Consider the following 20,217-nt stretch of genomic DNA (forward strand, 5'->3'; position numbering starts at 1 on the left):
GTTCATGTGGGAGGCCCATCCCGTATTCTTGATATCTTATCGATATTAATCTCCTAGTGGGACACGGAGGATCTGGTGCCTCAATTCAACATCTTGTGTTCTGCCACTGAGAACGAGGCTCTTCGGAACGTTCCTGATATTGACTTGATGCATGAAGTGACCGCTATGGGCTTGAGGGTACATTTTGCCTTTCTTACATGTTCCTTTTATTTTTCTGGATGATATGGTCTTAACCCATCTTTTAGTTTTTAAGACGTACATGGTGGAGATTGAGAGAGGTCATAGGGCTGACATTTGGGCGAAGATTTTATTGAAGATGTTTGAGAAGTATCGGCGCTATCGCAATAAGTGCCGTGATATGCACGAGCGGCTGAAGGCAAACCCTGGTGCTCGACCCCTTGGTGAGGAATTAGAGAAGAGGGACAAGCAATTGATGGAGGCTATTCGTAGAAGTAGCGTGCTCGAGGAGCAACTTCCTGCAAAGGACGAGGAGCTGGAGTTAGGCAAATGGGCTACTGCAGAGTGTGAATATCTTCATGGGAAGTTGAGGTCGATGCAGTTTGAGATGGATCAGAATCTTATCAGGGTCAAGGCGATAAGTGCGGAGTGGATGGGAAAATTGGCCGAGTTGGAGAGAAAGGTTGTCGGGTTGGAGAACATCGAGAGTGACTCGTCATCGGCTTCGACAAGGGCGGTGGCTCTGGAGAATACTATCTGCATCCTCCAATCCGAGCGAGAATCGGAGAGGGCGACGACCACTCTAAGGGAGGCGAGTCTCGAGGAGCGCATTGGAGAGATCAACCGGAAGGCATCGACCTTAGGGGACCGGGTCGCTGCTCTTGAGTCCGAAAAGGAGTAACTGTTGGATCAAGTCGAATCTTCCTCTGCTTCTATTCCCCATCATTTGCACGAGCTTTAGGTTCATGTTGAAGCCCAGCGGGACATATATAAGAGTTTGTGGGAGGGGGCAATGTTACCGAGGCAGCATATGAAGGAGAACAAGCGAAGGCACGAGAGGCTCATGTTAATTGTGGATATGACTCTGCGACGCCGGAAGCTGATGAGGGCGTGGACAATGAGGGAGGATTTCCTGGAGATGGTGGAGAGGGTGGAGGTGATGGTTCCGAATGAAAAAATTGTTGTCTTTGTCTAATTTTTTGTTGTTGTTTATTGTTTTTTTCTTGGACTCCGTTGGTTTTAGCAGTATGTAATCTACGGCTATTTGCGCAGTGGCTTTGTATAAAGAAGAATTTTCCTTTGTTATATGCCTCATGTACTTCTTTTCCTGTTTTGCTCTTCATAACTTTGGTGCAAAGAAGTAGATTTCCACGTGATGAGTTCCCGACTCTTAGGGAATTAAATGTCACACGGGTTGAATAGAGCCTTAATGATGTCTTTAGCTGATGGGACGATGCTTTCAGACTTGTGTCGAGGTGCTATCCCATCATAGTCTGAATGGTGTTGAAGTCTTTTTCTAATAGCGACCTTAGCCGTAGGGATGTTACTTTCGAGCTTATATCAAAGTATTATCCCGTCCTAAGACCCAGTTTTCTTCGACGATGGCCTTTGGCCCCTAGGATTTTTCGAACTTTTTCTTCGGCGAAGGCTCTTGGCCTTAAGGGTATTATTTCGAACTTTCGTCGAAATATTAACCCGTCGTTGTTCGATCGAGGTCAAACTCTTCTTTTTGGCGAAGGTCCTTGGCCTTAAGGGTATTATTTCGAAATTTCGTCAAAATATTAACCCATCGTTCTTCGATCGAAGTCGAACTCTTTTTATTGGTGAAGGCTCTTGACCTTAAGTGTGTTATTTCGAACTTTCGTCGAAATATTAACTCATCGTTGTTCGATCGAAGTTGAACTCTTCCTTTTGGCAAAGGCCCTTGGCCATAAGTGTGTTATTTCTAACTTTCGTTGAAATAGTAACCGGTAGTTGTTCAATCGAAGTCGAACTTTTTTTATTGGCGAAGGCCCTTGACTTTGAGGGTGTTATTTCAAACTTTCGTTGAAATATTTAACCAGTCGTTGTTTGATCGAAGTCGAACTCTTCCTTTTTTGGCGAAGACCCTTGGCCTTGAGGGTGTTATTTCGAACTTTCGTCGAAATATTAACCCGTTGTTGATCGATCGAGGTTGAACTCTTCTTTTTTGGCGAAGGTCCTTGGCCTTGAGGGTTTTATTTTGAACTTTCATCGAAATATTAAACTGTCGTTGTTCGATCGAGGTCAAACTCTTCCTTTTGGCAAAGGCCCTTGGCCTTGAGGGTGTTATTTCAAACTTTCATCGAAATATTAACCTGTCGTTGTTCGATCGAGGTCGAACTCTTCCTTTTGGCGAAGGCCCTTGTACTTGAGAGTGTTATTTTGAACTTTCATCGAAGTATTAACCCATCATTGTTCAATCAAAGTCGAACTCTTCCTTTTGGGGAAGGCCCTTGGTCTTGAGGGTGTTATTTTGAACTTTCTTTGAAATATTAACCTGTCGTTGTTCGATCGAGGTTGAACTCTTCTTTTTTGGCGAAGGTCCTTGGCCTTGAGGGTGTTATTTCGAACTTTCGTCGAAATATTAACCCGTCGTTATTCGATCGAGGTCGAACTCTTACTTTCGGCGAAGGCCCTTGGCCTTGAGGTTGTTATTTCGAACTTTCATTAAAATATTAACCCGTCATTGTTCGATCGAGGTCAAACTCTTCCTTTAGGCGAAGGCCCTTGGCCTTGAGGGTGTTATTTCAAACTTTCATTGAAATATTAACCCTTCATTGTTCGATCAAGGTCGAACTCTTCCTTTTGGCGAATGCCCTTTGTCTTGAGGGTGTTATTTCAAACTTTAATTGAAATATTAACCCATCGTTGTTCGATAAAAGTTGAAGTCTTCCTTTTGGCGAAGGCCCTTGGCCTTGAGGGTGTTATTTCAAACTTTTGTCGAAGTATTAACCCATCATTGTTCGATCGAAGTCGAACTCTTTCTTTTGGCGAAGGTCCTTGGCCGTGAGGGTGTTATTTCAAACTTTCGTTGAAATATTAACCCTTTGTTGATATATCGAGGTTGAACTCTTCTTTTTTGGCGAAGGTCCTTGGCCTTGAGGGTGTTATTTCAAACTTTCATCAAAATATTAACTCGTCGTTCTTCGATCAAGGTTGAACTCTTCCTTTTTGCGAAGGCCCTTGGACTTGAGGGTGTTATTTCGAACTTTTGTCGAAATATTAACCCGTCGTTGTTTGATCGAAGTCGAACTCTTCCTCTTGGCGAAGGCCCCTGGCCTTAAGGGTGTTATTTCGAACTTTCGTCGAAATATTAACCCACCGTTGTTTGATCGAGGTCGAAATCTTCCTTTTGGCGAAGGCCCTTGGCCTTGAGGGTGTTGTTTGGAACTTTTGTCGAAATATTAATCCATCGTTGTTCGATCGAAATCGAACTCTTCCTTTTGGTGAAGGCCCTTGGCCTTGAGGGTGTTATTTTGAACATACGTCGAAATATTAACAGGTCGTTGTTCGATCGAAGTCAAACTCTTCTTTTTTGGCGAAGGCCCTTGGCCTTGAGGGTGTTATTTCGAACTTTCGTCGAAATATTAACCCGTCATTGTTCGATCGAGGTCGTACTCTTCATTTTGGCGAAGGCCCTTGGCCTTGAGGGTGTTATTTCGAACTTTGGTTGAAGTATTAACTCGTCGTTGTTCGATCGAAGTCGAACTCTTCCTTTTGGCAAAGGCCCTTGGCCTTAAGGGTGTTATTTCGTACTTTCGTCGAAATATTAACCCATCGTTGATCGATCGAGGTTGAACTCTTCTTTTTTGGCGAAGGTCCTTGGCCTTGAGGGTGTTATTTTGAACTTTCGTCAAAATATTAACCCGTCGTTGTTCGATCGTGGTTGAACTCTTCCTTTTGACGAATGCCCTTGGCCTTCTGGGTGTTATTTCGAACTTTCGTCGAAATATTAATCCATCGTTGTTCGATCGAGGTCGAACTCTTCCTTTTGGTGAAGGGCCTTGGCCTTGATGGTGTTATTTCAAACTTTCATCAAAATATTAACCCGACGTTGTTCGATCGAGGTCGAACTCTTCCTTTTGGCGAAGGACCTTGGCCTTGAGGGTGTTATTTCTAACATTCGTCGAAATATTAACCTATCGTTGTTCAATCGAAGTCGAACTCTTCCTTTTGGTGAAGGCCCTTGGCCTTGAGGGTGTTATTTCGAACTTTTGTCGAAATATTAACCCGCTGCGAGTCCCGGGTTTCTGGAGAGTTTGGTATCTTCTGGGGGAGTCCCAGTTCGCCTGATTGTTTTTGCATTCGGCAGTGTGATGTCGGTGAGCAGAAAACGTTGCTTCTTTTCTCACACTCTTTTCACGCACATATTGGAGTTTTCCTATCTATCCTTTTCGCTTTCCGGTCTGGAGGTGTCATTGGTGGGTGGGGCGATGAATTGCACTTTGACCTCGGGGAATTCCCCCTCGTCGGCTCGGTCTTTAATTCTCCGAAAGGGCTCTCTTAGGACAACTTCTTGGTGTGGGAGAGGGGGTATCGCTTAAGGGGTATGATTTCTTAGGAGTTGGGTTTGTTTGGTAGACGACATTTCGGTTGTTTTGTATTAATTTCCCATTTTTCAGTTGGGATGTTTCCTTGCTCGCTTGCGTTCTTGTTTGAGCAAACAACAGAAGGTTGTTCTGTGGCGTTGCTCTCTTTGCTTGGCATTTCAATGGTTGATGGGGGTAGTATTTTCTGAATTCGATAACCGTATTCAGCTCTATTTCCCTTCCTTTTTTGTGCCTTTGTCCTGTGCGGGCTAGGCTCGTTTTGGCTGGCTCATGGGCTGCCCGGTGTGCGGGGGAGGATGTTGGTTGCAACTTCTGCTTGTATATAGCATCATGATCTAGGTTGGCATGTGAGGTTTACTCACTGTTCGTTTCGATGGGTGATCGTGTTTCTGATTTTTGATCTCGAGGAGAATAGGAAGTTTTCACTAAGAAATCCCCACAGACGGCGCCAAATAGTTTGACCACAATATCTTGAAACCTTTTTGATTAAATAAATTAAAGAAGGCGAAGAGGTAAATCTTAGTCAAACATAATAAACTCCAGATCCATAAGCAAATTAGAAAATAATGCATAAGATGAAATAGGGACGATCGATCTTATCGAGGTTTTTCATTTCTTCTCTCACTAATCGATGGAGTTAACTGTTTTACATAATCAATGGAAGATTGCTTTGTATTCTTTTTGCTAAGAAGATGACAGAGGAGAGGAAAGAGAGAGAGAAAAGCCCCCCCTCTAGGAAGGTTCCCCCCTATATATTGTTGTGGAGTCCTTGCTACGTTCTTGGGTCAATGCACTTTCATATCGTTCCCTGACTATTGTTCTTTGACTTGGCGGGTGCTATGAGTATGGGGCTTGGAACAAATCATGTCGTCTTCCACTGCCTTGCTGCTTGGACGAGATCTTGGTTGGGCTGACCGCAGCGGTCAGATTTTGACCAATACAGTAACTGTTTCGGTTTTGTTAATAGCATGAGGCTATTAAGTTAATTATGTACTTCCGCGTTTATTTCAGATGAGTTAGTTTTGTTAATTGTAAAATATAAAATGTAAAGGAAAAAGGCAAATAGAACTTTAACGTGGTTTGCCTAGCGAGTGTGATGTTAGGCGCCATCACAATCCCGACGGAGGGAAATTCGGATCGTGACAAAATCCCACTAGTGGTCGCAACATATCACGCAAAACATTTGCAAGGACATTGCTAAATGCATGCAAGAAGTGATTGTTACTACTAGACTATAATTCCTTTAGTAATGGTCAAATATACAAATACAGGCAACAGGGTAAACGATGCAAGTTGTATAATGTTACAGAGTAGTTTATACAAGTAGAGAGTTTCAGCAGGAGAGAGGGGAGATTGGATCTTCAACATGTGTGAACTACATTTCATATACATATAGGGATACCAAAGAGTATGACCAGACAATTAAGAACTACGGGACTACACGGGTGTTCCTCATTTCATCAACATGGCCTTGCGTATCTTTTACATTGCATAGACAATTTCTCCGCTGCTATCAATGTCAAGGTCAGCATCGCTCTCCAAGTCTTCGTCCATGTCATCATCAATGTCCAAGCATCCCGTAAGATACTGATTCAGGCTGTTGGTTCCAGCTGCAGGAATCGTGGCCTCGGCTATTATCTGCATGATTTCATCAATACTCTGCATAGGTTGATCTGGCTCTTCAAACTGATTGTTTGTATTGTTATCCATGAGATCTGCAGGGAGGTTCTTCAAGAACCACTCATGGTTCTTGATCTCAGGCATCGTTATCCTCTGTTGCAATGCAAACATATATAGCATGACCAAATTAAACTCTGAATATAGCTCAAACTGTTCAATCACAAACAAAGCTAAATAAGACAATTCATCAATGCTACTTCCCGCACCAGGCAATGCTCAACAAAGTGAACAAAGAAGCCCCGTCAAGAATCATGATAAAGGGGTGCGGAAGAAAGGAAAAACGATTTAGCAAAAGAAAAGGAAGATCCACTGGCAAAGACATGGGCACCTTCAGGTAAAAGATTCCCCGGACCAGGATAGGATAAAAGTTCAAGCATAAACGCATTGAACTGTTGCTACACCCGAAGAGTAGTTAACTGGAAAATCTTAAAGTATACTTGTGACAATGACAGTGAAGGATGAAAATTTGAATACAGGAAAACTATTATTTCCACAACGTTAATATACCTTTGCAGGATCAGCCACAAATATTCTTGAGATCAGATGACGACATTCAGCAGATATGTGGACATAATCTGGAATTGAATATTGTACATTCAAGATTCGCTTCAACAAAGAAAAGAGCTCGGAGTCAAGTAACAAAAACGATGAATATTTTGCAGCAACAATAGAGCAAAGGAATTTACTTGTATTGTCTTGCGAAAATTCTTAGGCTCCTCTGGGTCTTCAAAAGGGTAAGCTCCCACAAGCATGACATACAAAGTCACGCCGCAAGACCATACATCTGCAATCTGCCGAAACGTTGTGATAATGATGAAAAACTCTTAAATGATGAATAAGCCAAATGAAACAACAAATGGCTAAGCTTGTCTGGTACAGCAAAAAGTTCGAACACAAGTGATTCCTATGGCCATTAACTATGTTAAGTCAATTTTGAAATTTGAACTGTTGGGTTTGCACTTTTTAGGGGTCTTATAAATTGGTAATATAATTATATGGTCTCTTCCACATTGACAGAATTACTTATTCTTAATATTTCACCACCACCAACAACAACCAACAACAACCCAGTGGAATCTCACAAGTAGAGTGTGGAGAGGGTATATGTACGCAGACCTTACCCTTATCTGGGAGGTAGAGATGCTATTTCCAAAATACCCTCTCAAGAGGAAGAATAGAAACAAGTAAATATTATTTTTAATACTTCACCGAGTTAAAAAAGAAAAAAAAACAGCATTTACTGGGTAACAAACTAGTATGTCATGCATTGAGTACATCTAGAAACTAATAGGACCAAATCTATTGTTCTATGTGAAAGTAGACATAACAAAAGAAAGAAAAATCAAAAAGAGATGAAAATATGATGTAAGCGCTTACATCAACATTCTTGTGATGTAAGCGCTTACCTCGACATTCTTATGATGTAAGCGCTTACATCGGCATTATTATGATGTAAGTGCTTACCTCGGTAGGGCATTTAAATGCCTATAAATAGGGGTCTACATTTTCATTTGTAGATCATCCCAAAACTTCTTCTTTCTCTCTTCAATTAATAAAGATATTCTTTGTGTGGCCGTGGAGTAGACAAAAATTGCCGAACCACGTAAATCTTGTCTTGTCTTGTCTTGTGCAATTTATTGCTTTTCTCTCTTAAATATTCTTTTCCTTCTATTAGCTTGACACGCTTCCTAACAACTGGTATCAGAGCACATACAGTGTATTTCTGGTAGAAAAGTACAGTATTGGTGCATGTACTATTCACAAGAATAGTGCGACACTATTGATCATCGTTACTATTCACAAACACTATTCACATAAATTGTTTTTGTGAAAAAATGGCATCGGAAGAAGGGAAGGTTAAGATTGACAAGTTCAATGGCAAAGATTTTGGATTCTGGAAAATGCAAATAGAGGATTATTTGTACCAAAAAAAATTACACTTACCTCTAACCAAGGTGAAACCAGAGACTATGGCCAAAGCGGATTGGGATTTATTAGATCGCCAAGCTCTTGGTGTGATTCGTTTGACGCTAACACAAAATGTGGCGTTTAACAGCATTAACGAGAAGACCCCTGCAGGCCTGATGAAGACGTTATCAAATATGTACGAGAAGCCACCTGCTTCAAATAAAGTCTATTTGATGCGTCGATTGTTCAACTTAAAGATGACAGAAGGTGGATCAGTCACGGAACATATCAATGAGTTTAATATAATATTAACTCAGTTGGGTTCTGTTAATATAACAATTGATGACAAAATCAGGGCGTTGATTCTACTATCATCTATACTGGAGAGTTGGTCTGCAACAGTAACTACAATTAGCAGTTCATCAGGAAGTACCAAAGTCAAATTGAATGATATTAGAGACTTGGTTCTAAGCGAAGATATTCGCCGAAGAGAATCAAGTGATTCCTCAGGATCTGCTTTTAGTACCGAAAGCAGGGGGAGAATCAACCAAAGAGGACAGAGTTATGGTCGTGGCAGATCAAAGTCAAGGAGAAGAGGACAATCCAAAAATCGCAAGGACATTACTTGTTGGAATTGCGATAAAAAGGGTCGCTACAGTAGCCAGTGTAGAGAACCAAAGAAGAAGAAGGAAGAAAATTCAGCAAATGTAATTGCTGAACAAGTCAGTGATGCACTAATTTGTTGTGCAGACAGTCCAGTCGAATCTTGAATTCTGGACTCAGGTGCATCCTTTCACTCTACATCATGCAAAGAATTATTGCATAATTATATTGCTGGAAAATTTGGGAAAGTTTATCTAGCAGACGACGAACCTCTCGACATTGCCGGAAAAGGTGAAGTTCATATAAAAACTTCACAAGACACACTATGGAAATTTCAAAATGTACGACATGTTCCTGGCCTCAAGAAAAATCTGATATCTATGGGTCAGATTGATGGTGAAGGATATACAACAATATTCGGCAACGGATCGTGGAAGATAACCAAAGGAAATTTGGTTTTGGCACGAGGCTTCAAAAGGGGAACACTGTATGCAACTGCAATACAAAGAGATACTATAGCAACAGTTGATAATGGCCGTGATACAACATTGAGGCACCAGAGACTCGGGCATATGAGTGAGAAGGGAATGAAGCTTTTGGCATCCAAAGAAAATTTGCCAAACCTAAAACATGTTGAATTAGGTTTGTGCGAAGATTGCACTTACGGGAAACAAAAGAGAGTTAGTTTCTCAAAGGTGGGAAGGACGCCAAAGAAAGAGAAGCTGGAACTAGTGCATACAGATGTGTGGGGACCAGCTCCTGTAACTTCTCTAGGAGGCTCACGCTATTATGTCACCTTCATTGATGATTCCACAAGAAAGGTATGGGTTTATTTTCTGAAAAATAAATTTGATGTGTTTGTTACCTTTAAAAGATGGAAAGCTGAAGTTGAAAATCAAACAAATCTAAAGTTAAAATGTCTGAAGTCTGACAATGGAGGAGAGTATGATAGCCAAGAGTTCAAAGCATTTTGCTCAGAGAATGGGATCAGAATGATCAAGACAATTCCTGGAACACCGGAACAAAATAGTGTTGCTAAGAGGATGAACAGAACCCTAAATGAATGAGCTAGAAGTATGAGAATACATTCTGGATTGCCGAAGTATTTTTGGGCTGAGGCTGTTAACACGACAGCTTACTCATAAATAGGGGACCCTCTGTACCGCTGAATTTTGAAATTCCTGATGAGGTATGGACAGGAAAGGAGGTAACTCTCTCACATCTGAAATTTTTTGGTTGTGTTGCTTATGTGCATGTAAACTTTAATGATAGAGATAAGCTTGATCTTAAAGCCAAGAAATGTTTATTTATTGGATATGGTGATAATAATTTTGGTTATCCGTTTTGGGATGATTAGAATAGAAAGATCCTAAGACACAAGAAAGTCGCATTTAATGAAAATGTGATGTACAAGGACAAGCTTGAAGTAGAACCAACCAACACCAGCAAACAGACAATGTCTGAAACAGTCGAGTTAGAAGAAATCTTAGAAAATGAAGTGGGTAGAGGGATAACAACTGATTCTGAAATTGAAGATGAAGAACCAGAAGCCGAATTTGAAGAAAAACTAGAAGCCGAACCTAGATCAGAACCAGAACCGAAACCAGAGATAGAATCAAATGCAGAACCAAATCTAGAATCAGGACCTGAATCAAATTCGGATTCTGTTACTCATGAACCTACATTGAGGAGATCTAGAAAATTCACGAATGCTCCAGATAGGTTAACTCTTTGTCTTCACTATTTACTTGTAACTGATGCTGGGGAACCAGAGCATTTTGTTGAAGCAATGCAGGTGATAGACTCTGATAAGTGAAAGCTAGTCATGAAAGAAGAGATGAATTCTCTTCAAAAGAATAAAACATGGATACTTACGGAGTTACCAAAAGGAAAGAAGACATTGTAGAACAAGTGGGTGTACAGAGTCAAGGAAGAACATGATGGTAAGAAGAGATACAAAGCACAATTAGTAGTAAAAGGCTTTCAGCAGAAGGAAGGAATTAACTACACCGAGATCTTCTCTCCTGTAGTCAAATTAACTACTATTAGGTTGGTGCTAAGTATCGTAGCTGCAGAAAATTTGCATTTGGAGCAGCTAGATGTTAAAACTGCTTTCTTGCATGGTTTCTTGAAGAAGACATCTACATAAAGCAACCTAAAGGTTTTCAAGTTTCTGGTAAAGAAAACCTTGTGTGTAAGTTGAAGAAGAGTTTGTATGGTTTGAAACAAGCTCCCCGACAATAGTACAAAAAATTTGATGGATTCATGCATAAAAATGGTTTCACACGATGTGAGATGGACCATTGTTGTTATATCAAAAATCTTGATGAATCCTATATCATTTTTACTGTTGTACGTTGATGATACGCTAATTGCAGGATCTAGCATAAATGAGATCAATTTGGTTAAGCAACAACTGGCGGAGGAGTATGAAATAAAAGACTTAGGATCAACTAAGCAAATGTTTGGGATGAGGATTAGCAGAAACAGGTCGGAAGGAACCTTAAAATTGTCTCAAGAAAAGTACATACAAAAGGTACTAAGCAGGTTCAGTCTTCATGATGCAAAGACCAGAAGCACTCCACTCGGAAGCCATCTAAATCTGTCAAAGGACCAATCACCTAAGACAGATGAAGAAAAGAAGTACATGTCCAAAGTTCCATATGCTTCAGCAGTAGAAAGTTTGATATATGCTATAGTTTGCACTAGACCTGACATAGCCCATGTTGTTAGAGTTGTCAGTAGATACATGTCAGATTCAGGAAAGGAGCATTGGGAAGGTGTAAAATGGATATTGCGATATCTCAAAGGCACTTCAGGTTTGACACTTTGTTTTAAAAAGAGCAATATTATCTTACAAGGTTTTGCTGTTGCAAATTTAGGCGGCGATCTAGATAGTCGAAAAAGTACCACGTGCTACGTGTTCACCTTGGGTGGTACTGCTGTTAGTTGGATGTCCAGACTTCAGAAAAGTATTGCTCTATCTATCACTGAAGCAGAGTACATGGCAATCTCAGAAACTGGAAAATAGATTATTTGGCTCAAGAATTTTCTTAAAGAGCTAGGTAAAGAGTAGGACAATTGTGAGCTCTTCAGCGATAGTCAGAGTGCAATTCATCTTGCCAAGAATCTAGTGTTTCATGCAAAATTGAAGCATATCCAGTTGAGGTATCATCATATCCGAGAGTTGATAAATGAAGGAACTTTTTCCCTGCAGAAGATACCAGGATCAAAAAATCCGTCAGACATGTTGACTAAAGTTGTCGGTGTTGACAAACTAAGGTTGTGCGCTGCCTCAGTTAGCCTTCAAGACTGATAGCGTGAAGGCACCACCAGAGAATAGCAAATCTTTCTTTATTTTCTTTCTTGATGTAACATAGGTTTGAGGGGGAGATTGATAGGACCAAACCTATTGTTGTATGTGAAAGTAGACAAAACAAAAGAAAGAAAAATCAAAAAGAGATGAAAATATGATGTAAGCGCTTACATCGACATTCTTATGATGTAAGCGCTTGCCTCGGCATTCTTATGATGTAAGCGCTTACCTCGACAGGGCATTCAAATGCCTATAAATAGGGGTCTACATTTTCATTTGTAGATCATCCCAAAACTTCTTCTTTATCTCTTCAATTAATAAAGAGCTATTCTTTGTATGGCCGTGGAGTAGGCAAAAATTATCGAACCACGTAAATCTTGCTTTGTCTTATCTTGTACAGTTTATTGCTTTTCTCTCTTAAATATTCTTTTCCTTCTATTAGTTTGACACGCTTCCTAACCGAAACAATGGTGCATTCTTGTCTTGTGGAACAGGAAGATCGTGATTAAATTCAATAAGAGAGCAGAATAAAATTAAATTCAATAGAACATCTAAAGTGCTCAAAATCCCAAGGTATCCATACAGTTTGACAATAAGTTAACTACTTTGGCTGCGAACTTTCAAGGAATTTCATACAAATTATTTTAACAGAACAACTATTTACATTTTCAGACAAATCTATCCTTTCGCATCCTGATAGTTTTAATGCTGAATGGTCCATCAAACAGCGTCTAAGAACCCTTCTCTTGAGGAGCACAAAGTTTAAGATATTTATGGCTTCAGTTCTCTCAATTCATTTTCTACTCATGTATGAGTAGAAAATGGGTTCTTTACATGACAATTTTCCAACTCTAGTACTCCATCCATTCCGGAATGAATGACAGGGTTCATAGTACATTGGACAATGCATCTAATTATATTCTGCAATTCTGGTGCTATCAAATACGAAAAGCTAAAAAAATAAAAAAAACGCTTAGATTTCTTGGGGCTTAAAGAACAAATAGACGGTCCATGGACGATGAGGCACATGCCTTACTGCCTTCGTGCCTGTACAAAAGCACCGCATAGGAAAAGCAGAACACTGATCCAGTTTTACACCGCTTGAGTGTTAAAGTGCGGCTTAACCGAGCCTTTGACAACACCGGTGAATTCTACATTGATTTTTTATTTTCTCAAATGAAATTACATAGTTAAGAGTTAAAAGTAATGTAAATCAAAATTCTGTAGCTAAAAATATCTAAAATCTGATTGAGAAAATTGTTTATCTTTACAAATTGTTAAACATGTCTCCTAGATTACTTCAATAAAACGGCAGGTCTCTCTTGGACATTGTTCAATAGGTGACTCAAAGTTGAGGGATGATTACAAAGATCTAATCTGGATTAAATTGTAGAAAACAAACTGAAATCCACAGATAGCAATATGTGTAGGTCATTAGGGATGATAGTTAAGAGGAACTGGACACATGGGTGCAAGAGGCACGCCCGCGGGGAGGGGTGTCGGTGACGTGGTATAATAGGGTATTTGTGAATCAGAAAGAGCTGGTAAGGGGCTCTTAAGCTTCCATTCCCTCACTATCACCAATTTAATGGCAGAAAACAGGACGTCATTCAAGCTTATTTCTGTTTGCAAGGATGTCAATATTCTATCAACCCAAACTAAGAAGTGCTGCAAAGAATTGGGACCTTGAATCTGTTCTCTTCCTTTTAATCTATGCGCAAAAATGATCTGACGTGGAACACTACTACTCAATGATCTGCTAATTCTATTTTTTGCAGCTCCAAATAATCACGGAAATGAAGATACTCTTTAGAAAATTATTTGGAGGAGGGTCCAAACTAGCAACTTTTTATGCATAGGAAGCAGCCTGGAAGTATCACTCGACTAGATATCAAATGAAAAAAATGGGCACTTAGAAATGCGAATGGTTTTTAGTTTTTAGACTAGATAGTTCATCATATTGTGTTGCTTCATCAACAGGTCTATACTTGTGGTCCTTTATCATTGAAACTGGGGATTTTCTGGATGATGACGTCTTCCATCAAGGAATTCTTTGTACCATGGAGGCAATAACATGTAGCCAGGAAGAAACTTCCGGATATGAGGTGTCCGCGCTCATAGACGTGAATAGAAAAAGCAAGCCTTATGTATTGGTAGATTGTGACTGTTCTATCTTTGTCTAAAAGGATAACATTCATATTAACTTTGAAAATCATGCAAGTATTGCAGCAACTTTGTACAGGGATTAGCACTCTGTTTGGTGCCTGATTCACTGAAATTTCGAACTTTACCACCTATCAAAAGAAAAGAAAGACTAAAATGGTAAAAGAGTTACCTTCCCATCATATTCTTTCTTGAGTAAGACCTCAGGAGCAATATATGCAGGTGTGCCGACAGTTGACTTTGGCTGCGAATGCAACACTGAGGACTGCAAGCAACAACAGTCAAAAGGATGCTCAACAAGATATGAAGGACACATGAAGAAAGAACAAGGAAAAAGAAGTTCAAATACTTCAAGGGTTTGAGATACAACAAAATCTCATCCATGTCATGAAAATTTGCGACATCAACCAGAAATTCAACTGAAATTAGTGCACCACTGGAGAGTATGCTTTCTAAGAACGCTCAGTACGTAGTTGGTATAGGAAAAGAGTAGAGAGAAAACACTCGATACCTTTGAATATCCAAAATCACAAATTTTTAGCCTTGGTGCCGGGCTTCCGTCCAGTAATGTGTTCTCCAATTTCAAGTCTCGGTGGCAAACTTGCTTCATAAAAGAAAATAATTGCAATCAGGATCTTTTCCATAAACTGCGTAGATTCTTCCTTTTCATTAAAAGGCAGAGAAAAGTAGCAGTAAGTACCATGGCATGACAATAGCTGACCCCTGATACGAGTTGTTGAAAGAAAAAGCGTGCCTGCAGCAAAAATTTCCAGCTAATAGATAATAAATGTATACAGGACATAGTAACAAGCAAAATCGCATTGTAAGATATAAACCTCATCCTCACTGAACCGGCCTGCATTGCATATTCGCTCAAATAGCTCTCCACCAGATGCAAATTCCATCACTATAGCCAGATGAGTTGGGGTCAGTATGACCTGGAACCAAATTGTCATTCATTAGCATTAACTATCAACTTTACAGAACCTTAACAGTTAACAAAAATGGGATTTCAAAAGTACCTCCTTGAATCTGACTATGTTAGGGTGCCTCAATGATCTGTGGTTGATGATTTCTCTCTGGACATTTTCATCAATCTGCAGCATTCATGGATAATGAACAAAAAAATAAGTTAGATGAACTGGTAAACGGTAAATGGCCAATTTTCCTTTGCTTAAGTTTGTTACAAGTAACTGATACATCCTTGGTCCCAATGCACATGACACTACATAAGGTTTGGCACCATTCTACTAAACAATATAGTTTTATTCTATTTGGCTTTCAAATCATTCAAGAATTCAAAATTCAATGTTAACTCTACAAACTTTTTAACCAGTACTTTAATGTTTTCTTCCACTAATACTAATATAACATAGATCAAACTAAAATTTTAAGTTCCATGTGCGATCCAATGTGTCAAATAAAATAGGATGGAGGGAGTGGTTCGTTTAACCTATCAGTTTTCTGCAACAACTGTAGCAGGGATTGTCACATTCCTAAACCTAGAGTGAGCAGAGTTCATTCTTTCTACTTCTCACCCCAATCCCCTACATAGTTCTCATGTTTGGATGCAAAAACCAATATTTTTAGGGATTGTCAATCAATGCCAACTCCCCACCATGGTCAGAGCTACCAACACCCACTAAATCATCCAACTGACAAATAAATCAAGCGAAACCTGGTTAAGTTTTCCTAATACTCCTTTCAATCCACCTTTTTTGACTTTCGTTCATGTTTTGAAAAAATTGGCACCTTTTTATTCCTAAAAACTATTTAACTTTAACATTCTAATTTTTTACCCGTAATAAAATGTTCTGATTCGAATGACATGGCTTATTGAAAACCAAAAGTTTTATTTTTGCTAAACTTACAATCAAACAGTTTGTTGCATTAATAAAACAAAAGGAGTAAATACGGAAAATGGTCATATTTATCCCTGTACTCTTTAAAAACGGTTATATTTGTCCTTCATTATACTTTTTTTGATATATTTATCCTTACCATTATACTTTAGGATCATATTTATCTCTGTACTCTTCAAAGAGGGTTACGTTTGTCCTTCATCATACTTTTTGACATATTTATCCTTACACTTATACTTTAGGATCATATTTGCCCCTCATCCATTAAATCCCCATGTCCCACCTTTCTTTTCCTACATGGTGCCTATGTGGATTTCTTTTTCCTCCAATTTAAATATGGTCAACTATTTAAGATAATTTAATTTAACCATAAACCATAAACCATAATTTGGTTGTCTACACTTATTTGTGTCTTTGGCAGCCTATATATAAAATATAGTGGCTTCATTCTGATAATTCACATTACTCTAATATTATTCGTCATTGTAGGTTTATGTTAAACCAGGTCGAAGATAAGGGGTGGAGCTAGAGTATTAGGTATGGTTTGAATGAACTATATAGCTTTTGTTTAGATTTGTGTTCTATTAGGAAATACATTAAATATGTATAAATATTTAATTACGAACTTAATAACTAAAATGAGCTATGAGCAAGATCAGAACCCATAAACTTTAAATCATGAGTCTGCCATCCAAAAAGTTGAATTATTTAGATATATTTTTTAAAATATGTAATTTTATTTTATTTTTGAAAAACATGAAAATTATATACCCAAATCACAAAAAAAAAAAACTAGATGTTTTGACCCTTGTAATCGAATTCTTTCATATAAAATGAGAGGAGGGAGCAATATTTTCTTTTCGAGAAAAAATATGTTTGAGGAAACCATCCTAGACAATATTAGGCTTTTGGTAGTGCTCTATTTTAAGCACGGACCTTTGTCATTAATTCCATCGTTGTGCAACTTCTCGTAATTTAATTTGGTTACTGCAATAATTGTAAGCTGTATCAGATTAGTGATTTTGAGTTCAAAGTTCTTGTTTGCCAATATGTTGCCGCTGCTATCCGAAAAATATGGAGCTGAAAAAGAACATTATCTTAAATAGGTGACCATATTTAAATTGGGTGGGCGGATTAAATTATCTTAAATAGGTGACCATATTTAAATTGGAGGAAAAAGAAATCCACATAGGCACCATGTAGGAAAAGAAAGGTAGGACATGGGGATTTAATGAATGAGGGACAAATATGATCCTAAAGTATAAGTGTAAGGATAAATATGTCAAAAAGTATGACGAAGTACAAATGTAACCCTCTTTGAAGAGTACAGGGATAAATATGATCCTAAAGTATAATGGTAAGGATAAATATATCAAAAAAGTATAACGAAGGACAAATATAACCATTTTTAAAGAGTACAAGGATAAATATGACCCTTTTCCGGAGTAAATATAAACAGGTAATTACATATTTAACCAAAATTTCAGCACTCAAGAAAGTGACAAGGTGCACAATGAAACGAAAGAAGTGGAACACTAACCTTAGCACCTCGCTCTATATACTTAACAGCAACAAGCTCATTAGTCTGCCTATCTCTCATAAGCCTTGCTACTCCGAAATTCCCCGAACCGATGTCTCGAACAAGCTCGTATCTATCACTATCGTGCATGATCGGTACGTCCATCCCTGGTCCCACCGTTAGCGCCGTCCGATCCATAACTTATCTTTCTCTACAACTCTCCTTCAGCCGAACCTCATATTGACATCATATATCATCCGCTACCTAATAAAAAATCATTATGACAAAGAATTAACCACAAAAAGAAAAAGTAACTATCAAAACAAAAGATCAGACAGGAGAATCCACATGGTAAAGGATGAACCACAGGATTTTGAAGAAGAAAAGAAAAGGTGAATAGCGCTTAGTGATGAGCTCCAAACCCGTGAACAAGTCTTCACTTTACCACAGCAACTTTAATTGCCCTCGACTTGAACTGTATGCATAAATACACTCGTCGATTATAACACAAAGTAATAATCAAATCACAATTTATTTTCGGCTCGCATATATGTATATTTAAAATAGTTGACGAAGTGAGTGTTTGAACAACTTGTTCTTCTTTGGAATTCCAGAAGGGGGACAGGGATGAGTAGGCAGTAGTACTATAATAAATAAGCTTTTTTATAAAGCTATAATAATAGTTTCGGTTCTCTCTGAATCAGTGAAATAAGGTGGCAATACTTTGTGTGAACTGAAATGACGAAGGTGACCTCTTTAACTTAAATTAAGGGACAGGTTGGCGTCAGAATATGCGAAGGTGAACCTTTGCCCTTTGGCTTAGTAGATAAGGTTGTACACAGAATCAGAAAGTGTCTAAGTGCACTGTGCAGCCAAGTGTTGAGACTTTATTTATTTTTGAAGAAGTAAGCAGAAAAAGTTTTAAAATTATGAAATAAAAAAGAAACAATTAATAAATACCGTAGACATTGATTGGGTGAGGGTTGAGGCAATGCTGCAATGTTAAATGTCGGGTATGGAGGGGGTAGGGTGGGTCACCACACTGCGCGCACTCTTTAACACTGTTCTCATTAAATCTCGTTTTAGAAACGCCAGCCATACGCGGAAGTTAAGGTGCTGACCGAACTAATGGAAGGTATATTCTGATTAATTGTCGACTCAATCAGATGCAATAGAACACGACAAATTCATGCGATAGACTCATACATATCGTTGGTGTTACTTCCTGCAACGAGGAGAGAAAGAAGAGCATTTGAGATGAGAAGGTGGATGTTATTTATTTGAACATTGTATACGGTCGAAATCAGGTATGACCGATTCCGTTGGCTCGAGGGTCACTTTGAGAACAAGTTCGAAATGAACCAGGCTCGAGCCCGAGGGAGGAGTTCAAGACTCGAATATCGAAGTGCTCGATGAACACCGATGCCAAGTATGACCAACCTCGAGATAATACCGTTATGGTTTCATAACAGAAAGAGCGAGATTCCCGTAGTGGCCCTAAGATCACGGCGTAAATTCCAGAACAGATTTGTACTAGGTGGTACTTAGACAGCTGTATAATAAGATTCCCTACTACAATTAGAATTGTACTTTATTTAGGATTTTCCTACTATATAAAGGGGTCCCCGATCATTTGTAACACATCAACCATTGACAAGAGAATTTACACTCTTCACTTTCTTGCTTATTGCTCATCGGAATTGTCTTTTAGCTTTATTATTCTTACTGACCTACCTCGAGGCCACCTTAGCTCGAGGTCAAGACTGACTTGTTCACTTGTTTGATTCAACTTATTTCTTTAATTTATACGTTTGATTCTTTGATTATCAGTTGGTATTGGACTAAATCATATATCTTTAAGACCTCAATACAAACTTAATTGTTACTCGGATTTTAGGGTAAACAGTTTGGCGCCCACCGTAGGACTAAGGATAATAATGATTGATTCAGTACTGATTATGATAACACACATTGTTTTCATACTTGTTCTGGCCAAGAATTTTTGTTCCCAAGTTAAAACATGTCAAACTCACAAAACGCACCCGTACATGACGATTATGGTCTTGGATTTCAATGGGAAAACGATAATGTAGTTGCTCCAAGAGCCGGTGTGCCACCGCTTAACCCTGGGGAAGTTCCGGTTGTCGATCCAGTCATTGTTAGTTCGCACATTGCTTTGAACGCGGACTTAGGCGCAGATCCCGGAGGAAGTGTACGCAGGGAAGGCCGATCTGGTGGCCAAGGAACACAGGGTGTAAGAGACGGAGGAGTTAGTCTCGAAGTAATATTCGAGATGCTACAGGCTTAACATGCCACTATTACTCAGCTTCAGAGTCAGCATAGAACTCCGAGTATGGTCGAGCCGGAAATCACTCGTCGTACCGAGCTAGTGCCGGAAAGGACGAGCAATAACGGATCAGGGATTGATCCTACAATTATGAAAATGCTTGAGGAGCTCACTAAAAGAATCAAGTCGAGAGAAAAAAAGATCGAAGATAATGACAAAAAGGTGGAGACGTAAGTTGATCAGATACCGGGGGCACCCCCGATCTTAAAGGGCTTGGATTCAAAAAAGTTCGTGCAGAAGCCTTTTCCTCAAAGTGCGCCCCCGAAGCCCATTCCAAATAAGTTCCGTAT

At 39.2% G+C, this 20,217-nt stretch overlaps 2 protein-coding genes across 4 annotated transcripts; one reads left to right on the forward strand and one right to left on the reverse strand.

The window, feature by feature from the left end:
• Positions 1-259: 259 nt before the first annotated feature.
• Positions 260-859, forward strand: LOC138887282 (uncharacterized). The gene has a single exon (XM_070169010.1). It carries the CDS (start codon positions 260-262, stop codon positions 857-859), a length of 600 nt encoding a protein of 199 aa, XP_070025111.1.
• Positions 860-5,789: 4,930 nt separating this feature from the next.
• LOC104234658 (serine/threonine-protein kinase SRK2E-like) lies at positions 5,790-18,429 on the reverse strand. Of its 3 annotated transcripts, none has more exons than XM_009788261.2 (10): positions 17,945-18,429; positions 17,602-17,844; positions 15,222-15,296; positions 15,036-15,137; positions 14,900-14,953; positions 14,711-14,803; positions 14,372-14,464; positions 6,896-7,000; positions 6,717-6,815; positions 5,790-6,302 (listed from the first exon to the last, which is right to left on the reverse strand). In XM_009788261.2, exons 2-10 carry the CDS (start codon positions 17,776-17,778, stop codon positions 6,012-6,014), a joined length of 1,089 nt encoding a protein of 362 aa, XP_009786563.1. In that variant the 5' UTR covers positions 17,779-17,844; positions 17,945-18,429; the 3' UTR covers positions 5,790-6,011. The 3 variants fall into 3 exon arrangements, with proteins under 3 accessions (XP_009786563.1, XP_009786562.1, XP_009786561.1); XM_009788260.2 differs by having other exon boundaries at positions 17,929-18,429; XM_009788259.2 differs by having other exon boundaries at positions 18,003-18,428.
• Between the last annotated feature and the right edge of the window lie 1,788 nt (positions 18,430-20,217).

The sequence above is a fragment of the Nicotiana sylvestris genome, chromosome 3 (assembly GCF_000393655.2).
Source record: "Nicotiana sylvestris chromosome 3, ASM39365v2, whole genome shotgun sequence".
Lineage (NCBI taxonomy): Eukaryota > Viridiplantae > Streptophyta > Magnoliopsida > Solanales > Solanaceae > Nicotiana > Nicotiana sylvestris.

Excerpts from the sequence above, each read along its gene's own strand:
- LOC138887282 (XM_070169010.1), top strand. The coding sequence starts at position 260 with ATGGTGGAGATTGAGAGAGGTCATAGGGCTGACATTTGGGCGAAGATT.
- LOC104234658 (XM_009788261.2), bottom strand. The coding sequence starts at position 17,778 with ATGGATCGGACGGCGCTAACGGTGGGACCAGGGATGGACGTACCGATC. Across the intron at positions 14,954-15,035 it reads GCCGGTTCAGTGAGGATGAG|GCACGCTTTTTCTTTCAACA; the intron begins GTTTATATCTTA and ends TTTTTGCTGCAG. Across the intron at positions 6,303-6,716 it reads TTGTGGCTGATCCTGCAAAG|AGGATAACGATGCCTGAGAT; the intron begins GTATATTAACGT and ends GCATTGCAACAG.